General features: G+C 51.8%; 2 protein-coding genes and 1 non-coding gene across 3 annotated transcripts; 2 read left to right on the top strand and 1 right to left on the bottom strand.

Annotated features, from left to right (window-relative positions):
• Positions 1-461: 461 nt before the first annotated feature.
• On the top strand, positions 462-2,875 carry EGR2 (early growth response 2). The gene is made up of 2 exons (XM_070945754.1): positions 462-621; positions 1,650-2,875. Exons 1-2 carry the CDS (start codon positions 462-464, stop codon positions 2,873-2,875), a joined length of 1,386 nt encoding a protein of 461 aa, XP_070801855.1.
• A 12,233-nt stretch (positions 2,876-15,108) lies between these two features.
• ADO (2-aminoethanethiol dioxygenase) lies at positions 15,109-16,135 on the bottom strand. Its single transcript, XM_070945666.1, has one exon. The coding sequence runs from the start codon at positions 16,110-16,112 to the stop codon at positions 15,357-15,359; it is 756 nt and encodes a 251-aa protein (XP_070801767.1). The 5' UTR covers positions 16,113-16,135; the 3' UTR covers positions 15,109-15,356.
• A 1,034-nt stretch (positions 16,136-17,169) lies between these two features.
• Positions 17,170-17,347, top strand: LOC139318900 (small nucleolar RNA SNORA5). Its single transcript, XR_011600551.1, has one exon. It is a non-coding gene; the product is annotated as a small nucleolar RNA SNORA5 (small nucleolar RNA).
• The last annotated feature ends 257 nt before the right edge of the window (positions 17,348-17,604 follow it).

Below are 17,604 nucleotides of genomic sequence, written 5' to 3'. Positions count from 1 at the left end.
CTCTCCTTGCCGCGGGCTCTGCCTGGACCCGCGTGGAGCTCCAGCCCACCTCGTCCCCACCCACCCACCCCCGGGCGCGGCGTGATCAAAGGGCCACGTGACGGCGAGCCCCCGCCCTTCCCCTCTTCCTCAGTCCTTATATGGGCAGTGACGTCGCGGCATTCACCGCCGCCCCATAAATACTTGGAGCCGACTTGGCAGTTGCCCGGTAAGCTTGCAAGCGATCCAAAGCGGCGCAAAGGAGAGAGCGGAGCGCTCTAAGCCCCTCTTTGGCGGCGGCGCTTGGCCAATGTGGCCCCCCACCTGCTTCCAGGAGGGGCCCCCCCTGCCCACACCTTGCCCTAGAGAAGCATCTTCTCGGCCCCACTCTGGAGGGGAAAGGGGGGTCCCGCCACTTCCCTGGAGGAATAAGCGGCCCCTGGACCACCAGGTGTGGGTGGGTAGGTGGGCTTCACTCCAGGATGACCGCCAAGGCGGTCGACAAAATCCCCGTCACCCTCAGCGGGCTGGTGCACCTGCCCGAAGGTCTTTACCCCACGGAAGACGGAGCCAGCGCCCTGCCACCGTCGGTCATCAGCTTTCCCAGCGTGGACCTGGGCGGACCCTTTGACCAGCTGAGCGGTAAGTGTCCCTTTTCTTCTCCCGCGGCTCCTTTCGGGCTTGGCAGGACGGGGAAGGGGGGGAAGAACATGAGGAGGGGGCTGCCCACGGGGCGTGGGGGCGAGAGAAAGCATAAGTGGAACGGGGCGGTAGGATTCCCGCGCCCACCTGCGGGCACCCGGCTGAGCGGCGGATTTACAGTAGTGGCCAAAATTGTGGAAAGCTTTTGGGAAAAGTGTATTTTCTAAAAATAGCTAATAACACCACTTTTCTTTCTTTCTTTCTTTCTTTCTTTCTTTCTTTCTTTCTTTCTTTCTTTCTTTCTTTCTTTCTTTCTTTCTTTCTTTCTTTCTTTCTTTCTTTCTTTCTTTTTTTGGAGTAGTACCTGGGCTATTCCCAGGCCATTCCAGAGGGGGAATAGGATTATCTTTGAAACTCAAAAAAAAAATAAAAATAAAAAAATAGTGGTGTTATTAGCCATCAAACCTCAAAAGTACACTTTTCTCAAAAGGGAAATTTCCACAATTTTGGCCACTACTGTTAAGTGGGCGCTTTCGCTGGAGTCTTTCGAAAGCCGGGGCGCGCTGGTTCCCCCACCCACCCCCCACCCGACAAAGGCCGGAGCGGCGAGAGCGCTTCGCTTTTCTGCCCCAGAAGTTGTGGGACAAAGGAGCAGTTTTCGAACTAGTCGCAATCGCGTCCCGGGAGCCGCCCAATGATCTCTTTGATCACCGACCCCGGCTTTTCATCCTGGCCTCAGCCTGGGTGGCCAAGAGAAGGCTCGCAAAACTTCACAGGCTTCTCTGTTTGCCCCTAACGGTCAGAACTTGAGAGCTTGTAGGATCGGGCGCAATGAAAGGGCCTCTGCTTGGAGGGCCAGCGCACCTAACCCCGGGCGCACCCTCTGCCTGGCTTCAAGCGCAGAGCGATCCTATGTTGCCCCAGCAGCGAAGGCTGCCTGGGCGCGGGTGGGGTGGGGGGATCCCGAGGAGCGCTCCAGATGCGCGGTGCTGACGGGCTCTTTCTCTTCCCTCCCTCCCTCCCTCCAGATGGCCTGATCGGCGCGGACATGAGCGACAAACGAGCGCTGGACTTGCAATACGCCTGCAGCGGTTTCGCGCCGCCGCCTCCGCGCAGCCAATCCTTCACTTACATGGGCAAGTTCTCCATCGATCCTCAGTATCCCGGCGCGAGCTGCTATGCGGCCGACGGCATCCTCAACTTGGTCAGCGCCGGCATCCTGCAGGGAGTGGCCGCTCCTTCGACTGCATCTTCGGCCGCGCCGGTTCCATCATCCACCGCCTCCGGAGGATCCCCCGCGGGGCACGGATGCGCCATGGCGCTGGCCGCCGGGGATCTGGAGCATCTCTACTCTCCGCAGCCGCCGCCGCCTCCTTACTCCGCGTGCGGGGAGCTTTATCAAGGCCAGGCGCAGCAGCCGGCGCCGTCCGACGGCTCCTCGCCCTTCCTGCCCGCCTCGACGGGCCCCTACCCGCCGCCACCTTCCTACCACCCCTCCCCCAAGAGCGTAGGATCGGTGGGAGCCGACCCCGCCGGCCTCTTCTCCATGATCCCGGAGTACGCGGGCTTCTTCCAGCCGCCGCCGCCACCGCCGCCGCCCCCTCCGTGCAGCCAGCGCGACTTCCACGGCCCGCCGGAGCGCAAACCCTTTCCCTGCGCCCTGGAGTCGGTGCGCGTCCCGCCGCCTCTCACGCCGCTCTCCACCATCCGCAACTTCACGCTGGGCGCGGCCCCGAGCGGCCTGAGCGAAGGGCCCTCCACGGGGACGGCGGTCAGTGCGCGCCTGGCGCCGGGCGCCTACGGGGGGCCGGGCAGCCTACCGCTGCGCCCGATCCTAAGGCCGCGCAAGTACCCCAACAGGCCCAGCAAGACGCCGGTGCACGAGAGGCCCTACCCGTGCCCGGCCGAAGGCTGCGACCGGCGCTTCTCGCGCTCCGACGAACTGACCCGGCACATCCGCATCCACACGGGCCACAAGCCCTTCCAGTGCCGCATCTGCATGCGCAACTTCAGCCGCAGCGACCACCTCACCACCCACATTCGCACCCACACCGGCGAGAAGCCCTTCGCCTGCGACTTCTGCGGCAGGAAGTTCGCCCGCAGCGACGAGCGCAAGCGCCACACCAAGATCCACCTGCGGCAGAAAGAGCGCAAGGTCGCCAATGCCTCCGCAGCCGTCGGGGGCCCCCAGTCTACGCCCGGCCCCGGCTCAGCCGGTTTGCCTTCGTGCGGCGCTCGGACGCGGACGCCCTGAAGCTGGTTCGAGCACCGGGATGCTGCGCCTGGATCCGCGCTCCCCTCCTCCGGCAGGTAACCGCGGAAGCTGCCCCGGGGATCGCGGGAGCGCTTAGGATGCGCCTCCTGGGGAAGGGGCGCCTCTCCGGAGGATGCGGAGGGGGAGCTGCCGGCAACGGGCCAGCGGGACGGAAGGGAGGACCGAGTGCACTTTAGAGGCCGGGAGCCGCAGGACGGAGGCGGCGCAAAGACGGAGTAGCGGCCCGCGCAACTCTTTCTTCATCGGGACGGCTGCGGAAAGCTTTTACTTGAAAACCGGTGTCGGGACAGAGAGACACAGAGAGAGCGAGTGCAATGGGGGGGGGGGGGGGCTGGGCGAGACAACAGGCAATATTTATTCCTCTGCGGGTGGGGGGGAGGAAATTCTTTTTTAAAAAATAATTCATCCCTCCCCACCCCCCCACCCCGCAGAAATTATTTCCCTCTTGGCTATATTTTCCTGCGCGTTCTTGAAAACATAATTAATAGCAAAGGGGGGGGGTGGGGGAGAGAAGGCGCCCCGTTTTCCAAGCCCGCTAAGCAGAGAGAACTGGCGGGTCTGTGACTTTTTCTGAACTCTTCTTGGTGCCTTTTTAAATATGTGGACCGTGACTGCATGTTAAATTGGTTGCCTTATTAATCCTGGGAGAGAGGGGGGGGAGAGGAATGTCAGGTTTTAATCATGAACAGAGTGGGGGGGGGCGGGGTGTGTGTCTGACCTGGCTGTTAAAATAAGAGTCGCATAGTTTTATCTCTTAATATTCACGTTTTTATAAAAAAAAAGGGGGGGGAAGGTCTATTTTTGTATGCACTGGAGATTGCCTCCGCACCCCCCCCTCAAACTGACATTAAATGTTGCTTCTGTGGAATATAAATAATTAAACAGAATGGTACAATATAAATAATTTTTCAGGCTTGGCAAGAATGTTCTGAGTCCTGGACAAGGGTTGAAAAAGAAAAGATTTCATCTGAGAAGACACAATTGCTTAATTTCATCTAAGAAGACACAATTGCTAACTCTTCCCTCCCTCCCTCCCTCCCTCTCCCCCCCCCGCCCCCAAATAAATAAGTATTGTGAATATGATGGAAATAAAATGATTTCTGTAGAAAATGACAATCAAAAGGGCACCAATCACATTCTGTCTGTGTTAAATATCCCACGCAAATTCTCCCTGTCGGCACAAGGTAGCCAGATGTTCCAGAGCCTGGGGTGAGCTTGCGGGAGAGATACACTTCCTGCAAAGTGTGCAAAAATCACTAGGAAAGAGAGCGAGAGATTCGTTTCTTCCAGTGTTTAATCCCGTTTTAGCTCTGGAAACTGTCTCAGAGGACACTGTTATTATCCACAGCTTCATTCATCTGAATTTATAGCGAGGTTGATACCAAAGTGGGGTTTGTAGAGCATGTTGGGTTAAAGGTGGTTAGCCAACTGATGGCTCAGCAGGGGATGGCCATCCAGCTCAGAGGCTACTTTCACAGACCAGGGGTTAACTTAGGTTAATACGTGCAGATTCAACTTCAAATTCCCCATCTCCGTCTGAGCCATGCATTTTCCACTGTACCATTTTTCTCTCTTGAAATCGCCCCCTCCCCGGTGCTCTCTCACTGCAGCAGTAAGCCAATTTCAGCCACTCAGAAAAAGGGAGATGACACAAACCCAGCCCCGCCTTGGAACTGATCAGATCCAGGATAGGAGACCACCAGGAAATGCCAGGGCTGAAGGAAGAAGCACTTTGCGATGACGCCAGGAGCCACATCCACCCAGAAGTCAGCTCAGTCGCGGGGAGTACCCCATCTTTGCGAACATCACATGCTACAGCAGGGGTATCAAATTCAAGGCCCAGGGGCCGGATACAGCCCATGGGATACTTAGATCTTGCCCGCGGGGCCATCCTGGAAACAGTAAAAAACCGGTCTGCGGTACTTCTGCCAGTGCAAACAGGCTCCCGAGCTCCATTTTCAGCTGCCACGGCCTCCTGCAACCCTCTGCCAGTGAAAATGGAGCTCTGGAGGGCCGCACCAGATGAAACTGATGGGGTAGCTCTTTGGCAAGTGTCCAGTTTCTAGGCAGAGTCACCTTTTAGTTAGTTTAGTTTAGTTTAGTTTAGTTTATTTGTATACCGCCCTACTCCTGAAGAACTCAGGGCAGTGAACAGCCACAAGATAAAAACACATAAATACAAAATTTAAAAACAGAATAAAACCAAATTAAACAATTTGGCCAAAGTCAGATTTCAAAACACCCCAATAAATTAAAAACAAATTAAAATTTGCATTTTAAAATGGAAAAAGGGGAAAATTAGGCCAGGCCAGCCTGATGGAATAAAAAAGTTTTAAGAGCACAGCGGAAGGTGCGTAGATCCAGGATCCTCCGTATCTCCGGGGGGAGCTCATTCCAGATAGTAGGTGCCCCCACAGAGAAGGCTCTCCCCCTGGGGGCCGCCAGTCGACATTGTTTGGCTGACGGCACCCGGAGGAACCCCTCTCTATGAGAGCGTACCAGCCGGTGGGAGGCTACTGTTGGCAGCAGGTGGTCCCGTAGATAACCAGGTCCTAAGCCATGGAGCACTCTAAAGGTGGTAACCAAGACCTTGAAGCGCACACGGAAGACCACCAGGAGCCAGTGCAGCTCACGGAGAGGTGTTACATGGGAACGCCATGTCGCTCCCATAACCATCCACGCGCCTGCACTCTGTGCCAATTGGAGCCTCCGGGTGCTCCTCAAAGGGAGCCCCATGTAGAGAGCGTTGCAGTAGTCCAGGGGGGAAGTGATGAGGGCATGAGTGACCATGTGTAACGAGTCCTGGAGTCCCACCAGGTAACCAGGGACAGTGTCTGTCCCATATCATGGACGGGGGCATTATGCAGGACACAGTTTGGCTTTCAAGATGGTGGGGGGAGAGACGTTCAGCAATCAGGGAAGAGGAGCAGTGCCTCCACCCCCACATCACCCAGAAAGCACAATAGGTGGAATCCCTTCTGAGTATGCCCTCCTCCCCTTTAACCTCATTTGACTCAGATAAAGGCAGCTTTGCACTGACTTGTCCCACACAGCCATCAACCCCCCTCCCCCACAGCCATCCCAAGCTGTGCAGTGCCAAACTCAGAAGCGCTGGTCAACTTGGGGAAGGCTGACTTAGGAAGGAAGACTCTGTGGCCAATATGGCAGGAAGACTCTGTGGCCAAGCTTAACTGGCCAAGCTCCTGAGGATACCGGAGGGAAAGAATCAGAAGTGAAATTCAGCCGGTTCTATCTGGCTTGGGCAAACTGGTAGTGGCGGCTGTGGGAGGCTCCATCCACCCGTGCGGACCTCATGACGTCACTTTTTTGCGATGATTTTAAGCCTCTGCACATGTGCAGAAGGCTTTTTGCATGCACAAACAACAGCGTGCGTGAGCAAAGTGAGTGCACGAGCGGTGCATGCACATTTGCAAACCAGTAGGGAAGGTAAGTGAATTTCACCCCTGGAAAGAATTACCCCAAAGGGCAGATCAGGTTTCTTGATCTACGGTACTTGCGCTTGGTCTGAGCACAAAGGATTTCCCCCAGTTGCAATAAATAGACTCGGTGTTCGCACCGGCGGGGGTGGCCCTTGACTCACTGCTGTTCCATGACTGCAAACTAATTTTAAGCAAAGTGGAAATAAACAAAGCCACACGTGGCGAGAGAGGCCTCTTCAGAAGCCGGGTGGGCAACTAATTTTGATGAAAATTACATGTTGATGAAAATGACTTCAAAGAGCACGATGCTGGGCTGTTGGTGCTGGTCTCGGCACCCGATTCTGAGCAGCACCCAGATTCAAGGGCCTTTGAAAATGGGTCTCTGAGGAAAGAGAGGGGGGAAATGGTCCTGATTCGGTCAGCCTTTCAAAGCCAGGAATTTATGAGAGCCACTGGCCTTTGCGACATCAGGGATGCAGAAGCCTTATGTCATTTCCAGTATTGTTCTTCTCTCGATGCTTGGATGGGAGGCCACTAGGAGATGCCAGGTTGTTAGGGGAAGCCAGAATGCTGAAAACACACCCTAGAAGGGAGCAGGGGCAAACCACTTGGGTAATAGCTGTTGAGAAGAGTATGTGATTGTCTGTGTCTGCGCAGTCAGCAAGAGCCCGGATTGTCCTGGAAGTTTGAAGAGGTGGGTTAAGTGCACCTCAGCTGGTGTTGACTCTTAGCAATGACATGAGTAGGTTTTCTCCAGCTTTACGTGTTCCCACCTTGGCCTTTTGAGGTCTCTCAAGGAGTCATTCATTGCTGTCAAAATCCGATCCATCCCCTTTGCCGTTGGCGGCCTTCTTGCTTGTTGTACAAGTGTGGTACAAGTAAGCCAGATGTTTAGTCTGGATTTGGCATTTTTGTCCACCTACCGAGTCCTTCCCAAGGACCTGGGCTAGGCAGATGTTTATTATTATTATTGTTGTTGTTGTGTGATGCTGTAGGCATTCTGTAGAACTCATTGGGGCATATGGACGATTCTGGACCATCTGTTCCACTGCTAGACGTCTCCATCCTAGAGGAATTGAGAGGTTACCAGATCGAAAACTTGGCAGGATTCCAGAGTAGCAAATTGAGGGAAGGGCCAGTTGCCACATGAACACGAAAGGGTGATGAAGCAATTCCCTTATGCTCACCAGATGCAGTGATTGGATCCGACTCACTAGGAGTGCAGCCCAGCCTTCTCTGGGCAGCCTGCACTACAGAGACCTTCCCCCCAAAATCATAAGGGCTCGTCCTTCTTAAAGGAGGGGATGTAAAATCCACGTTTGTTTCTTAAGAGTGGCCGATCTAAAGTCTGCCTTTCTTTTGTTATACCAATTAACTGGTTCTTATTGAGACCACTTAGAGGTTCGGGGGGCGGGGGGGGGCGCAGAAGTCTAGTGGTTCAGATCAGGAGTGAAATGTAAAATGTGTTACTACCGGTTCTGTGGGTGTGGCTTGGTGGGTGAGTAATGTGACTGGGTGGGCGTGGCCAACTTTTTTTTTTTTTAACTTTTCAAAGCATTTTTTCTAATGCTTTGAAAAGCCTCTGCTGATCAGGCAACTCAGCTGGGATCGTCAGAGACTTTTCAAAGCATTTTTTTTACCACCTCTTCGGCCAAGAGGTTACAGAAAAAAATGCTTTGAAAAGCCTCTGAGGATCCCAGCTGAGCTGCGCAATCATCAGAGGCTTTTTTTTTTAAATTTGATTTATATGCCGCCCTTCTCCGGAGACTCAGGGCGGCTTACAATGCGTTAAGCAATAGCCTTCATACTTTTGTATATTTTATACAAAGTCAGCTTATTGCCCCCACAAACTGGGTCCTCATTTCACCTACCTTAGAAAGGATGGAAGGCTGAGTCAACCTTGAGCCTTGGAGAGAACCAGCAGAAATTGCAGGCAGCTGTGTTAATAACAGGGTGCACTAAACCCCTGTACTATCAAGGCTCTTACTTTTAAAAGCATTTTTTCGTTGGAAGAGGTTGTAGAAAAAATGCTTTTAAAAGTAAAAAAAAAAAAGCCTCTGATGATCGTGCGACTCAGCTGAGCATGGTTGGGGGGCGCAGGGATTTTTGCTACCGGTTCTCCGAACCAGCCACCACCATTGCTACCGGATCAGGCGATCCGGTCTGAACCAGCATTTCACCCCTGGTTTAGATGTTGGGCTTGTCGACCATCCTTGACCCAGCTCCTGCCAACCTAGCAGCTCGAAAGCATGCAAATGTGAGTAGCAACAGCACTTAGACTTATATACCGCTTCACAGTGCTTTTACAGGAATCTCTAAGCGGTTTACAGAGTCAGCCTCTTGCCCCCAACAATCTGGGTCCTCATTTTACTGACCTTGGAAGGATGGAAGGCTGAGTCAACCTTGAGCCTGGTGACACTCGAACTGCTGCCAGTCGGCAGAGTCAGACTGCAATACTGCATTCTAACCACTGCACTACAGTGCAGCTCATCGAGTAGATAAAATAGGTACCACTTTATTGGGAAGGTAACAGCATTGTAATACCAAGAGCCTTGGTACTACAGTGGTTTAAAGCACCCTGTTATTAACACAGCTGCCTGCAATTTACTGCTGGTTCGAATCTCTCCAAGGCTCAAGGTTGACTCAGCCTTCCATCCTTTCTAAGGTAGGTTAAATGAGGACCCAGTTTGTGGGGCAATAAGCTGACTTTGTATAAATATACAAAAGTATGAAGGCTATTGCTTAACGCACTGTAAGCCGCCCTGAGTCTCCAGAGAAGAGCGGCATATAAATCAAATTAAAAAAAAAAAAAAATTCCATGTGTATAGCCATGCTGGCCACATAACCACGGAAGTGTCTTTGGACAACGCTGATGCCCTCAGCGAAGAAATGGAGATGAACGGCGCCCCCTAGAGTCAGAAATGACTGGACAGGGGAAACTTTTACCTTTTATTGCGACCTTAAATAAAAACGTGTCAACCAGTCGTACACATATTCAGATCCATGCACCTTCTCAACCCCTGGATTTAGGACTGGATTGCTGCTAGTAAGTGAAAAACCATCTTCCCAGGAACTTGTCCAACGCCATTCTTAAAAATCAGCAAAGATGGCCTCCCTACTCCTCTGCATCTGGAAGGCTAAAAGCAAACTTTGTAAGTTGCAGAAGCACGACTTCTCCTCGCTACGAGTGGCTGTTTCACGCGACTTGTGTTCTGCCTCAGCTACGGACCCCAAAGAATGCAGCACACACAAAATCTATACAAAGCTTATTTTACTCAAATAACTCAGTCTTTTTCAAACAAAGGCTGTTAATAAACTTTTTTTTATATAAAATAATCTTTATTAAATATTTATAATAAAATTAACACACAATGATTGAAAAGCAATATAGGAAGCGAAATATAGAAAAACATAAACACAGGACTAAAACGAAACAACAAACATGACTAACCGAAAGTTAAGCTCACTTTCCAATTAATATTAACTAATATCATCCCAGCCAAACATTTCAATGCAATCAAGTTCTTTTTACTAACTACAAAACAATTGACCTGTTTTTATCAAAATTATAAAGAGTTATAAAGCCTAGTAAATATCTAGTTAATCTAATTAGACTATCTTCTCACCCTTCTCCTAAGTTTAACCTTCTTTTGAGCCAGACAAAGCATCTGTCCCAACTTCTATTATATACTGAATCTTTCTTGTCTTTTAAGATATACGTTAGCCTGTCCATCTCAGCACATCGGAGAATCTTGTTTATTATCAGATGGTCAGGGGGCGTATCTGCATCTTTCCACAGTTGAGCAAATGCCATTCTCGCCACTGTTGAGACATGGACAAATATATACCAATCCTTCTTGTCGATGTAGTCCGGTCTTATTCCGAGTAAGTAGAGGTCTGGGTGAAGGGGAAAGCTCACACCTGTTATTTCCAGCAGCCACTGCTGTATTTTCCCCCAATAGCGTCTAGCTGATGGACAAATCCACCACTGATGGAAGAAAGTACCCTTAAATAAAGAAATAAACTTTCTTAACAGCCTACAAGAATCCTAAAATAAGGTAATCACAGCCTTACTAGGGATGGCAGAAAGCCCAGAAGCAATTTTGCAGAGAATCCAGACGCGAAGGAGAGTGAACTAAAGTTGTTCCCTGCAGTTTGCTGCAATTGGCGGGCCTCCTTAAATAGGCTAAGGGAGTGGCCAATTAACCCAAGCCTTACTCTCGAGGAGACCTCCTCCTGAGGAGCCATTCCTGCCTTTTGGCAGCTCTGCGTGCCCGTGCATTGAGAAGAGGCTCCTCCTCTTCGTCCTCTTCACTTAAGGGAGCTTCTGGAGGCCCTGGCTGAATCCGTCTCCGGCGCCAAATCTTCTCCAGCCTCCTCACTGTCCGACTCGAGCGCCAGCTGCACAGGCTGCTGGTGCAGCACCACACCAGCTTCCTCGTTGTCGGAATCAGCTACAATCTGCACAGGCCGCTGACGGGCTACAACAACTTGCCTATCTGTGGGTCACCGGGTTGCCTCCCCCCCCCACACACACACACTTTGTCAGTTTTGCACAGCACTTTGGCCCTAACGCTGGGCTTGGTCTGACTTGTGAATCCAGCCACGAAAGGCCAAACCCGTGTTGTTAAAGCTATTTGAATCAGATCGAAAGGGTTGAAGAAAAAAAAAAGTGGTTGTAACATACTCTTGTCTTGATGTATAAAATACTTCTCGTGAGAAACTTGGGATCAACCCTTTGAGAGGCAGCCGAGAAGGCACGTGTGAAAAGGCTCAAAACCATTCAGTCTTCACAGGTCAAAATCTCTGCTTTAGAAAGCTGCGATTTGGGGGGTAGATACCAAAGATATCGCTGCTGTTGAGCGAGCGCGAATTCAATTTACAAAAAGGGAAGAGTCGTGTTTTTGTAAACACAGGTGCAAAAAAAAAAAAGAAAAAGAAGGGGAAAAAAAAGACTATGTAATATATTTAATAGACTGGCTTATAAAATTAAAGGAACGGATAGGCTATATGTTTATTTAGAAGTCAGTCCAGGCTTCTAAATAAAGCAGCTTCCTAAAGCAGGGGACGTGGTGGCTTAGTGGCTAAGACGTTGAGCTTGTTGATAGAAAGGTCGGCAGTTCAGCAGTTCGAATCCCTAGTGCCGCGTAATGGGGTGAGCTCCCGTTACTTGTCCCAGCTTCTGCCAATCTAGCAGTTCGAAAGCACATAAAAAATGCAAGTAGAAAAATAGGGACCACCTTTGGTGGGAAGGGAACAGCATTCCGTGGGCCTTTGGCGTTTAGTCATGCCGGCCACATGACCACGGAGACGTCTTCGGACAGCGCTGGCTCTTTGGCTTTGAAATGGAGATGAGCACCCCCCTTAGAGTCGGGAACGACTAGCACATACGTGCGAGGGGAACCTTTACCTTTACCTAGAGCAGGGGTCCCCAACTTCTGGTCCATGCATTGGCACCGATCTGTGGCATGCCAGAAACAAGGCCACGCAAACAACCTCATCTATGGGGTGCAGGCAGCATCCACAAAAGCACGTTCCCTTCGGTCTGGAGAAAAACCTTTCTCCACGGAAACAGTCCCTGGTGCCCAAAAGTTTGGGGGCCGCTGTCCTTTCCTGGCTTTTAAGAACACGGGACACACCTAAAACATGAGGTCCACCATTTTAATTTGCTCTTTTCAATTTGTCTTTCAAGCATTTAAACTGCTTTTGCATTTTTTTGCAATCACCGTTACTGGGATGGGCAAATATAAACATTTGCGATAAACAGAAGCAACAAGTTAAATCATGTGGTATTCAGCAGGAAATGCTTCAAGGCGTCAGACACGCAGCTCTATGGAAGGAGGGATTTCCACTGAGCCCCAGCAGCCTCCGCAAATGGAACGGGACAGTCTCGTTCTAACTCACCCTCCCACTCAGGAAGGCATAACCCACTCAGTGACATAACACCGGTCACACCCTGGAGCCCCTCAAGGTTTGTACATCCAGGCTTGATCGTTTTATAGCGGGGGAGCAAAAAAGCATCCTTGCCGAGTTTAAAATGGTTTTGATGTTTCCGTAACAGAAAAACTTCCTCCAACGTCTTCTGCTGCACTAACATGAGCCGCGGCCACAGATCATGCTGAATCTAGAAGAAAACAATTGTGCCCAAACATCAAGGTTAACAGTAACAGAGTTGGAAGGGACCTTGGAGGTCATCTAGCCCAACCCACTGCTCCCACAGGAGACCTATACTAGGGATTCGAACCGTTTTGAATGTTTCTTGATGAAGAAAAAAATATACGATCTCTGCAAAGAGAAAACACGCACTTCAATGTTTTGCCTAGTACTTTTTCAGAAAAAGGCTGTGGTTTTGGCAACTTGCCCCAATGGGATTTCCCACGGGTGCCAGTCGTTGAGCGGGGTGGCATCATTCTTGGGCACCATTTGATGTAACAAAACAACACGAATGTGCTGTAAACAAACTGCAGTTTTATGGGAATCAGACTGGGTGGTAAGGTGCTTGTTCTCAGATAAGAACACATGCATTCACTAGAGCAGTGGTCCCCAACCCCCGGTCCGCGGACCGGTGCCGGGCCGTGGAGTACCTGGCACCGGGCCGCGCGGCAGCCGGGGGACATAAACGCTGCAGCGCAAAGGCTCCTGGGCCGTGCGCAAAAGCTCCTGGGCCGTGCCCCCACCCCTGCGCGCGCTCAGCGGGCCGCGGCGATAAAAAGGTTGGGAACCACTGCACTAGAGTGAGTAATTTCAACTGCAGGAAATGTACCGTATTTTTCAGACTGTAAGATGCACCGGACTGTAAGACGAACCTAGATTTACAGAAGGAAAACAAGGGGGGGGAAAATAGATTTTGGCCTCCGTGCGTCCCATTTTCGCCCTCCTCGGCCCCCAGAAGCACTTTGTAGGCCACATAAGGACCTCCTGAATCCTCCACGCATCTGGTTTTCACCAAAAATGTGGTTTTTGCCCTACAGAGTGCTTTTGGGGGCCAGGGAGGGCAAAAATGGGACGTTTGGAAGGTTCGGGAGGCCAAAAACACGCCCGTGTTTGATCTAGATCAGGGGTCCCAACCTTGGCAACATTAAAGTTGCCAAGGCTGGAACCCCTGATCTAGAAGACGCACCAAAATTTTCACCCTTTTTTGGGTGGGGGAGAGTGCATCTTAATACTCCGAAAAATACAGTATATCTACCAGTTATAGAACAAGATCCGTTTTCTTGGCAACGTGGTGGGGATGAAAATGCTTCAGACTATGACCTTGCTGTAAGCCGGACAATATCTGAATCCCATACAGCAAAGCTTCGACAAGATATTTAGACCTGGGCTCGTTTATTGTTCTCCTTCATGGTGCCAATAAATAACAATTACAGTGTGGAACGAAAAAGTCGGCAGGAACAATTCCAGGATGCCACTAAAAATCAAAGGGCTGGATTATTCTTGCCACTCAGTAAGAGGCAACGGCATGGATACCTATCATAGGGGGGAAAAACCCTCTTTTCATGTGTGAAATATCTTTCAGGTTTAACACTTCAATTAACAAAGACCCCTCCCCCCCAAAAAAAAGTTGTGCTTTTTTTTCCATCTGGCCCACTGATTAGCCGCAGAAATGAACCAGACACCAAGACCATGGAAAGGTTACCCGAGATGGTCTTGTGGCCTTCAGCCAAATGCTGTTCTAGAACAGACCCATTATTCTAATTTACTGTGGCCCCAAAATAATTCGACTTTCCCCAGTTGAAATAAATTACGAGTGAATGGCATCCCATTGGCTGAATCCACTCAGCCTAAGCTACTATATACAGTCCCTGCCACCCACCCACCCGAAAACGGGGAGAAAGACTCCCCCCTTTCCTCCCTTCCGAAGAAGGTCTCCGCAGATGGAGAACCGGAGGTCTGGATGCAGGAGGGAACCTGGCTTCCCTCAACCCAGCCTGAATGGCAGGCAGTATCTTGCTTTTGGGAGCTCCGGCTTTAGCCTTCGATCCCAGAAAACAGGCAGTCTCACAGACGTCTCATTCCGCCAGTTTTACTCTCTATACGAAATACAGCTGCTCTTGGATGTAAATCTGTACAATGCTGAGATTTTAACAAGATCTTGGTTGTCCTTTGGTCAGAAAAGACCAACAGTAATAAAAACACCAAACATTAGACTTGTTTTCCAAACTGAAAAATATCCAATCTTTGTGCTAGATTAATGTAAACATTTCTCTTCGCTGGCTGAAAGCGGCTGAGTAAGGTAGCTAAAGTAGCTTAGCCCAGGTAGCTAAACCTGTTTTAAATTGTAAGCTGAATCCCTACCCCACCTCCTTTACGGTGCTTCTGTTTAAAACGAAGCTACAATTCGTTTTTCTTCCACCTACAAAAGAACCATGTTAACTTCCAAAAGCTTTAACAGCCACCACTGATGGAGGCAAACAGCTGACACTGTTGTGAATATAAGACAGCTGTTTTGCAGCTGGCCTCGGGAATGCCCCCCCCCCCAATCATCCATTAAAAAGGAAAAGTGGCTTTAAGAAGCCTGGGATGTTCTTTTCCTTCATAACTTTTGAAAGTATTTCCCAAACTGAAATATCCCTTTGCGGGAAACCAGGGAAGCAAATCCGGAAAAAGTAAGAATAGAAGACAAGAGAGAGAGAAAGAGGGAGGAGGGGGGGGCATGTTCAGTTCTACAGAATTAGTTTTTTCCCCCCTGGTCAAATGGATCTCCCACCACACCAAAAAAAAAAAAAAAAAGGATTCTGCACCCAGCAAAGAAGGCTCTTTTCTCTTCTTTTAATAAAACTTTGTGCAAAATAATTCGAGTTAAAAAAAAAAAAGAGGAGGGGGGGAGTCAGTCCGTGTATCTCAAAACCGCTGTTTGACACCCCTTAAGCGGGGGACGAAGGTGGGGGCAGCGTTGAACCCAGCAGAAAAGTCCAGGCGGGAATCTTTTTCCCCGGCAGCCCCGCCGTTAGGAAAGGCTCCAGAGGCCGGGGCCTCCTCCTCTTCCTCCTCCCCCGTCCGTCCGTAGGTCCTCGGAGGCTTCAGGGAGAGACGCGCGGGCCCGGGTAAGGCTCCCCGCCGCACCAGAAGTCGGGTGTCTGCGGCGTCTCCAGCAGCCAGAGGACGCTGGGCTGGACGAGTGCGGCGGGCGCCGGCGGGAGGCTCTGTCCGTCGGCCAGCCGGTAGTAGTGGCAGTCGCGTCCGCGCGCCGGGTCGTAAGGCGGCGCCAGGATGTCGAGGAAAGCGGCTGGCCCGGCGCCCTCGGCGGCGATCTGGTGCAGGTTGTCCCGCTGCGGGGAGAGCAGGCAGGGCGGCGCGGCGGCCGTGTAGAGGCGGTGGGAGCGGAGCTGGGCGCGCAGGCGGCGGGGACGGGTGGAGGAGGCAGCGCCGGCGTCCTTGGGCTCGTCGGACTCGTCGAGCGGTTCGACTTCCACGTCGGCTGCGGCAGCGTCTAGGCAGGCGATTCGCAGCGTGCCGTAGAGCACCTTGAGCAAGCCCTGCATGCCCGGGTGGTCGTGCAACGGGATGCAGGCGCCGGCGCGGAGCACGAAGACGCCCATGCTGAAGCGCGCCGTCTCGCAGATGTGCATGTAGCTGACGGGCGGCTGGTTCGGTCCCGGCACGGGAGAAGGACCCCGCGGTTGCAAGCCCAGGTCTTCGGCGCTCACTTGGCCCAGCAGCTCCCGCAGACGTTGCAACTCGGAGCCCGCAGCTTCGCCCGACCCAGACCCGAAGGTCGCCCGAGCCTGTCGGGCCACCCGCTGGATCAGCGAAGCCGCCATCTCGTCGCGGGGCATCGCGCGCGCGCCTGCGCCGGAGGGGCCGCTACTGCCGAGCCGCTTCTGCGCAGGCGCGGCGCGGAGAGCGCCGGGAGAGCGGCCCGGCCCCCTCCCTCCCTCCCTCCCATCCCCGAGTTCCCAACAGGGCGCTCGCGGGCGCCTCCCGTCCTGCTCGCGTTAAAAAGCGGCGGTTTGCGGGGTGGCTTCAGTTATTACGATGGCGAGAGGTGGCCAAAACTATGCTGGGTCATCGTGGTCCCCCGACCCGACCCCGACCCTCATACAGGAGAGGGGAATAGGGAGAAGCTGGCGCAGGGGTGAAGGAAGAAACGTTGCAAAAGTGGCGTTTGGGGGTTTTTTGGGGGGGAGGGAGGAGAGGACAAAACCGAGAATCAAGAAAGGAGCGGGGTTTTGTCGAGGCTGAACTGAACTTCACACTGCAGAATTCTCTTAGGAATCCTAGGGCAGGGGTCTCCAACCTTGGCCACTTTAAGTGTGGAGGACTTCAACTCCCAGAATTCCCCAGCCAGCAAAGCCTTCAACTCCCAGAATTCCCCAGCCAGCAAAGCCTGGAGGACTACAACTCCCAGAATTTCCCAGCCAGCAAAGCTTTCAACTCCCAGAATTCCCCAGCCAGCAAAGCCTCCAACTCCCAGAATTCCCCAGCCAGCAAAGCCTGGAGGACTTCAACTCCCAGAATTCCCCAGCCAGCAAAGCCTGGAGGACTTCAACTCCCAGAATTCCCCAGCCAGCAAAGCCTTCAACTCCCAGAATTCCCCAGCCAGCAAAGCCTGGAGGACTACAACTTCCAGAATTCCCCAGCCAGCAAAGCCAGGAAGACTACGACTCCCAGAATTCCCCAGCCAGCTTTGCTATGCTTTTCTGTGCAATTGTATCTTGGAATGGTCACTAAACGAACTGTTAAGCTGAGGACTGCCTACCTACATGCAAAAATATTAATGAGTCCGTTTACGATATATTTCAGAATATGGGTTCTCCTCTCTTAAGCTCCAGCTTCTAGGTTAAAATTGTTACAGGAACTGCTTCCTTTTCTCTTTGAATCGGGGCCTCCTAGTGCAGCCATGTCAAATTCGGTCCCTGCGTGCCTGTGGTGCCCTGTGGTGCCCCGTGGTGGGAACCGGCTCTGCCCCGTGGTGGGAACCGGCTCTGCGACTGCCACATCACAACTGTAGTTCATGGGCCCCTGGTTCGCGTAGTTCGCGTAGACATGTATAGGGTCTGGACAGATAACGCTTGTCAGGGTATATGTATAGGATGGGCTAGTATAGGATTTCCTGCTAGAGCAGAGGGTTGGACTAGGTCCAAGGTCTTAACGCACTGTAAGCCGCCCTGAGTCTCCGGAGAAGGGCGGCATATAAATCAAATTAAAAAAAAAAAAAAAAAAAAGGTCCCTTCTTGTTATTCTGTTAATTCTACTAAGAGCCTTGGTGGCGCAGCAGACTAAAAAGCACTTTTAAGTAACACCAGCAGCCTGCAATTACTGCAAGTT

Source organism: Pituophis catenifer, unplaced genomic scaffold (genome assembly GCF_029215685.1).
Source record: "Pituophis catenifer annectens isolate HBS135680 unplaced genomic scaffold, rPitCat1.0.hap2 SCAF_6, whole genome shotgun sequence".
NCBI lineage: Eukaryota > Metazoa > Chordata > Lepidosauria > Squamata > Colubridae > Pituophis > Pituophis catenifer.
The sequence above is the reverse complement of the archived record's forward strand: the minus strand, read 5'-3'. Positions and strand labels throughout refer to the sequence as shown.

What these genes read in the sequence shown, in the direction of transcription:
- EGR2 (XM_070945754.1), top strand. Translation starts at nt 462, where the DNA reads ATGACCGCCAAGGCGGTCGACAAAATCCCCGTCACCCTCAGCGGGCTG. An exon ending in ACCCTTTGACCAGCTGAGCG is followed by an intron (nt 622 to 1,649) that starts GTAAGTGTCCCT and finishes CCCTCCCTCCAG; the next exon opens with ATGGCCTGATCGGCGCGGAC.
- ADO (XM_070945666.1), bottom strand. Translation starts at nt 16,112, where the DNA reads ATGCCCCGCGACGAGATGGCGGCTTCGCTGATCCAGCGGGTGGCCCGA.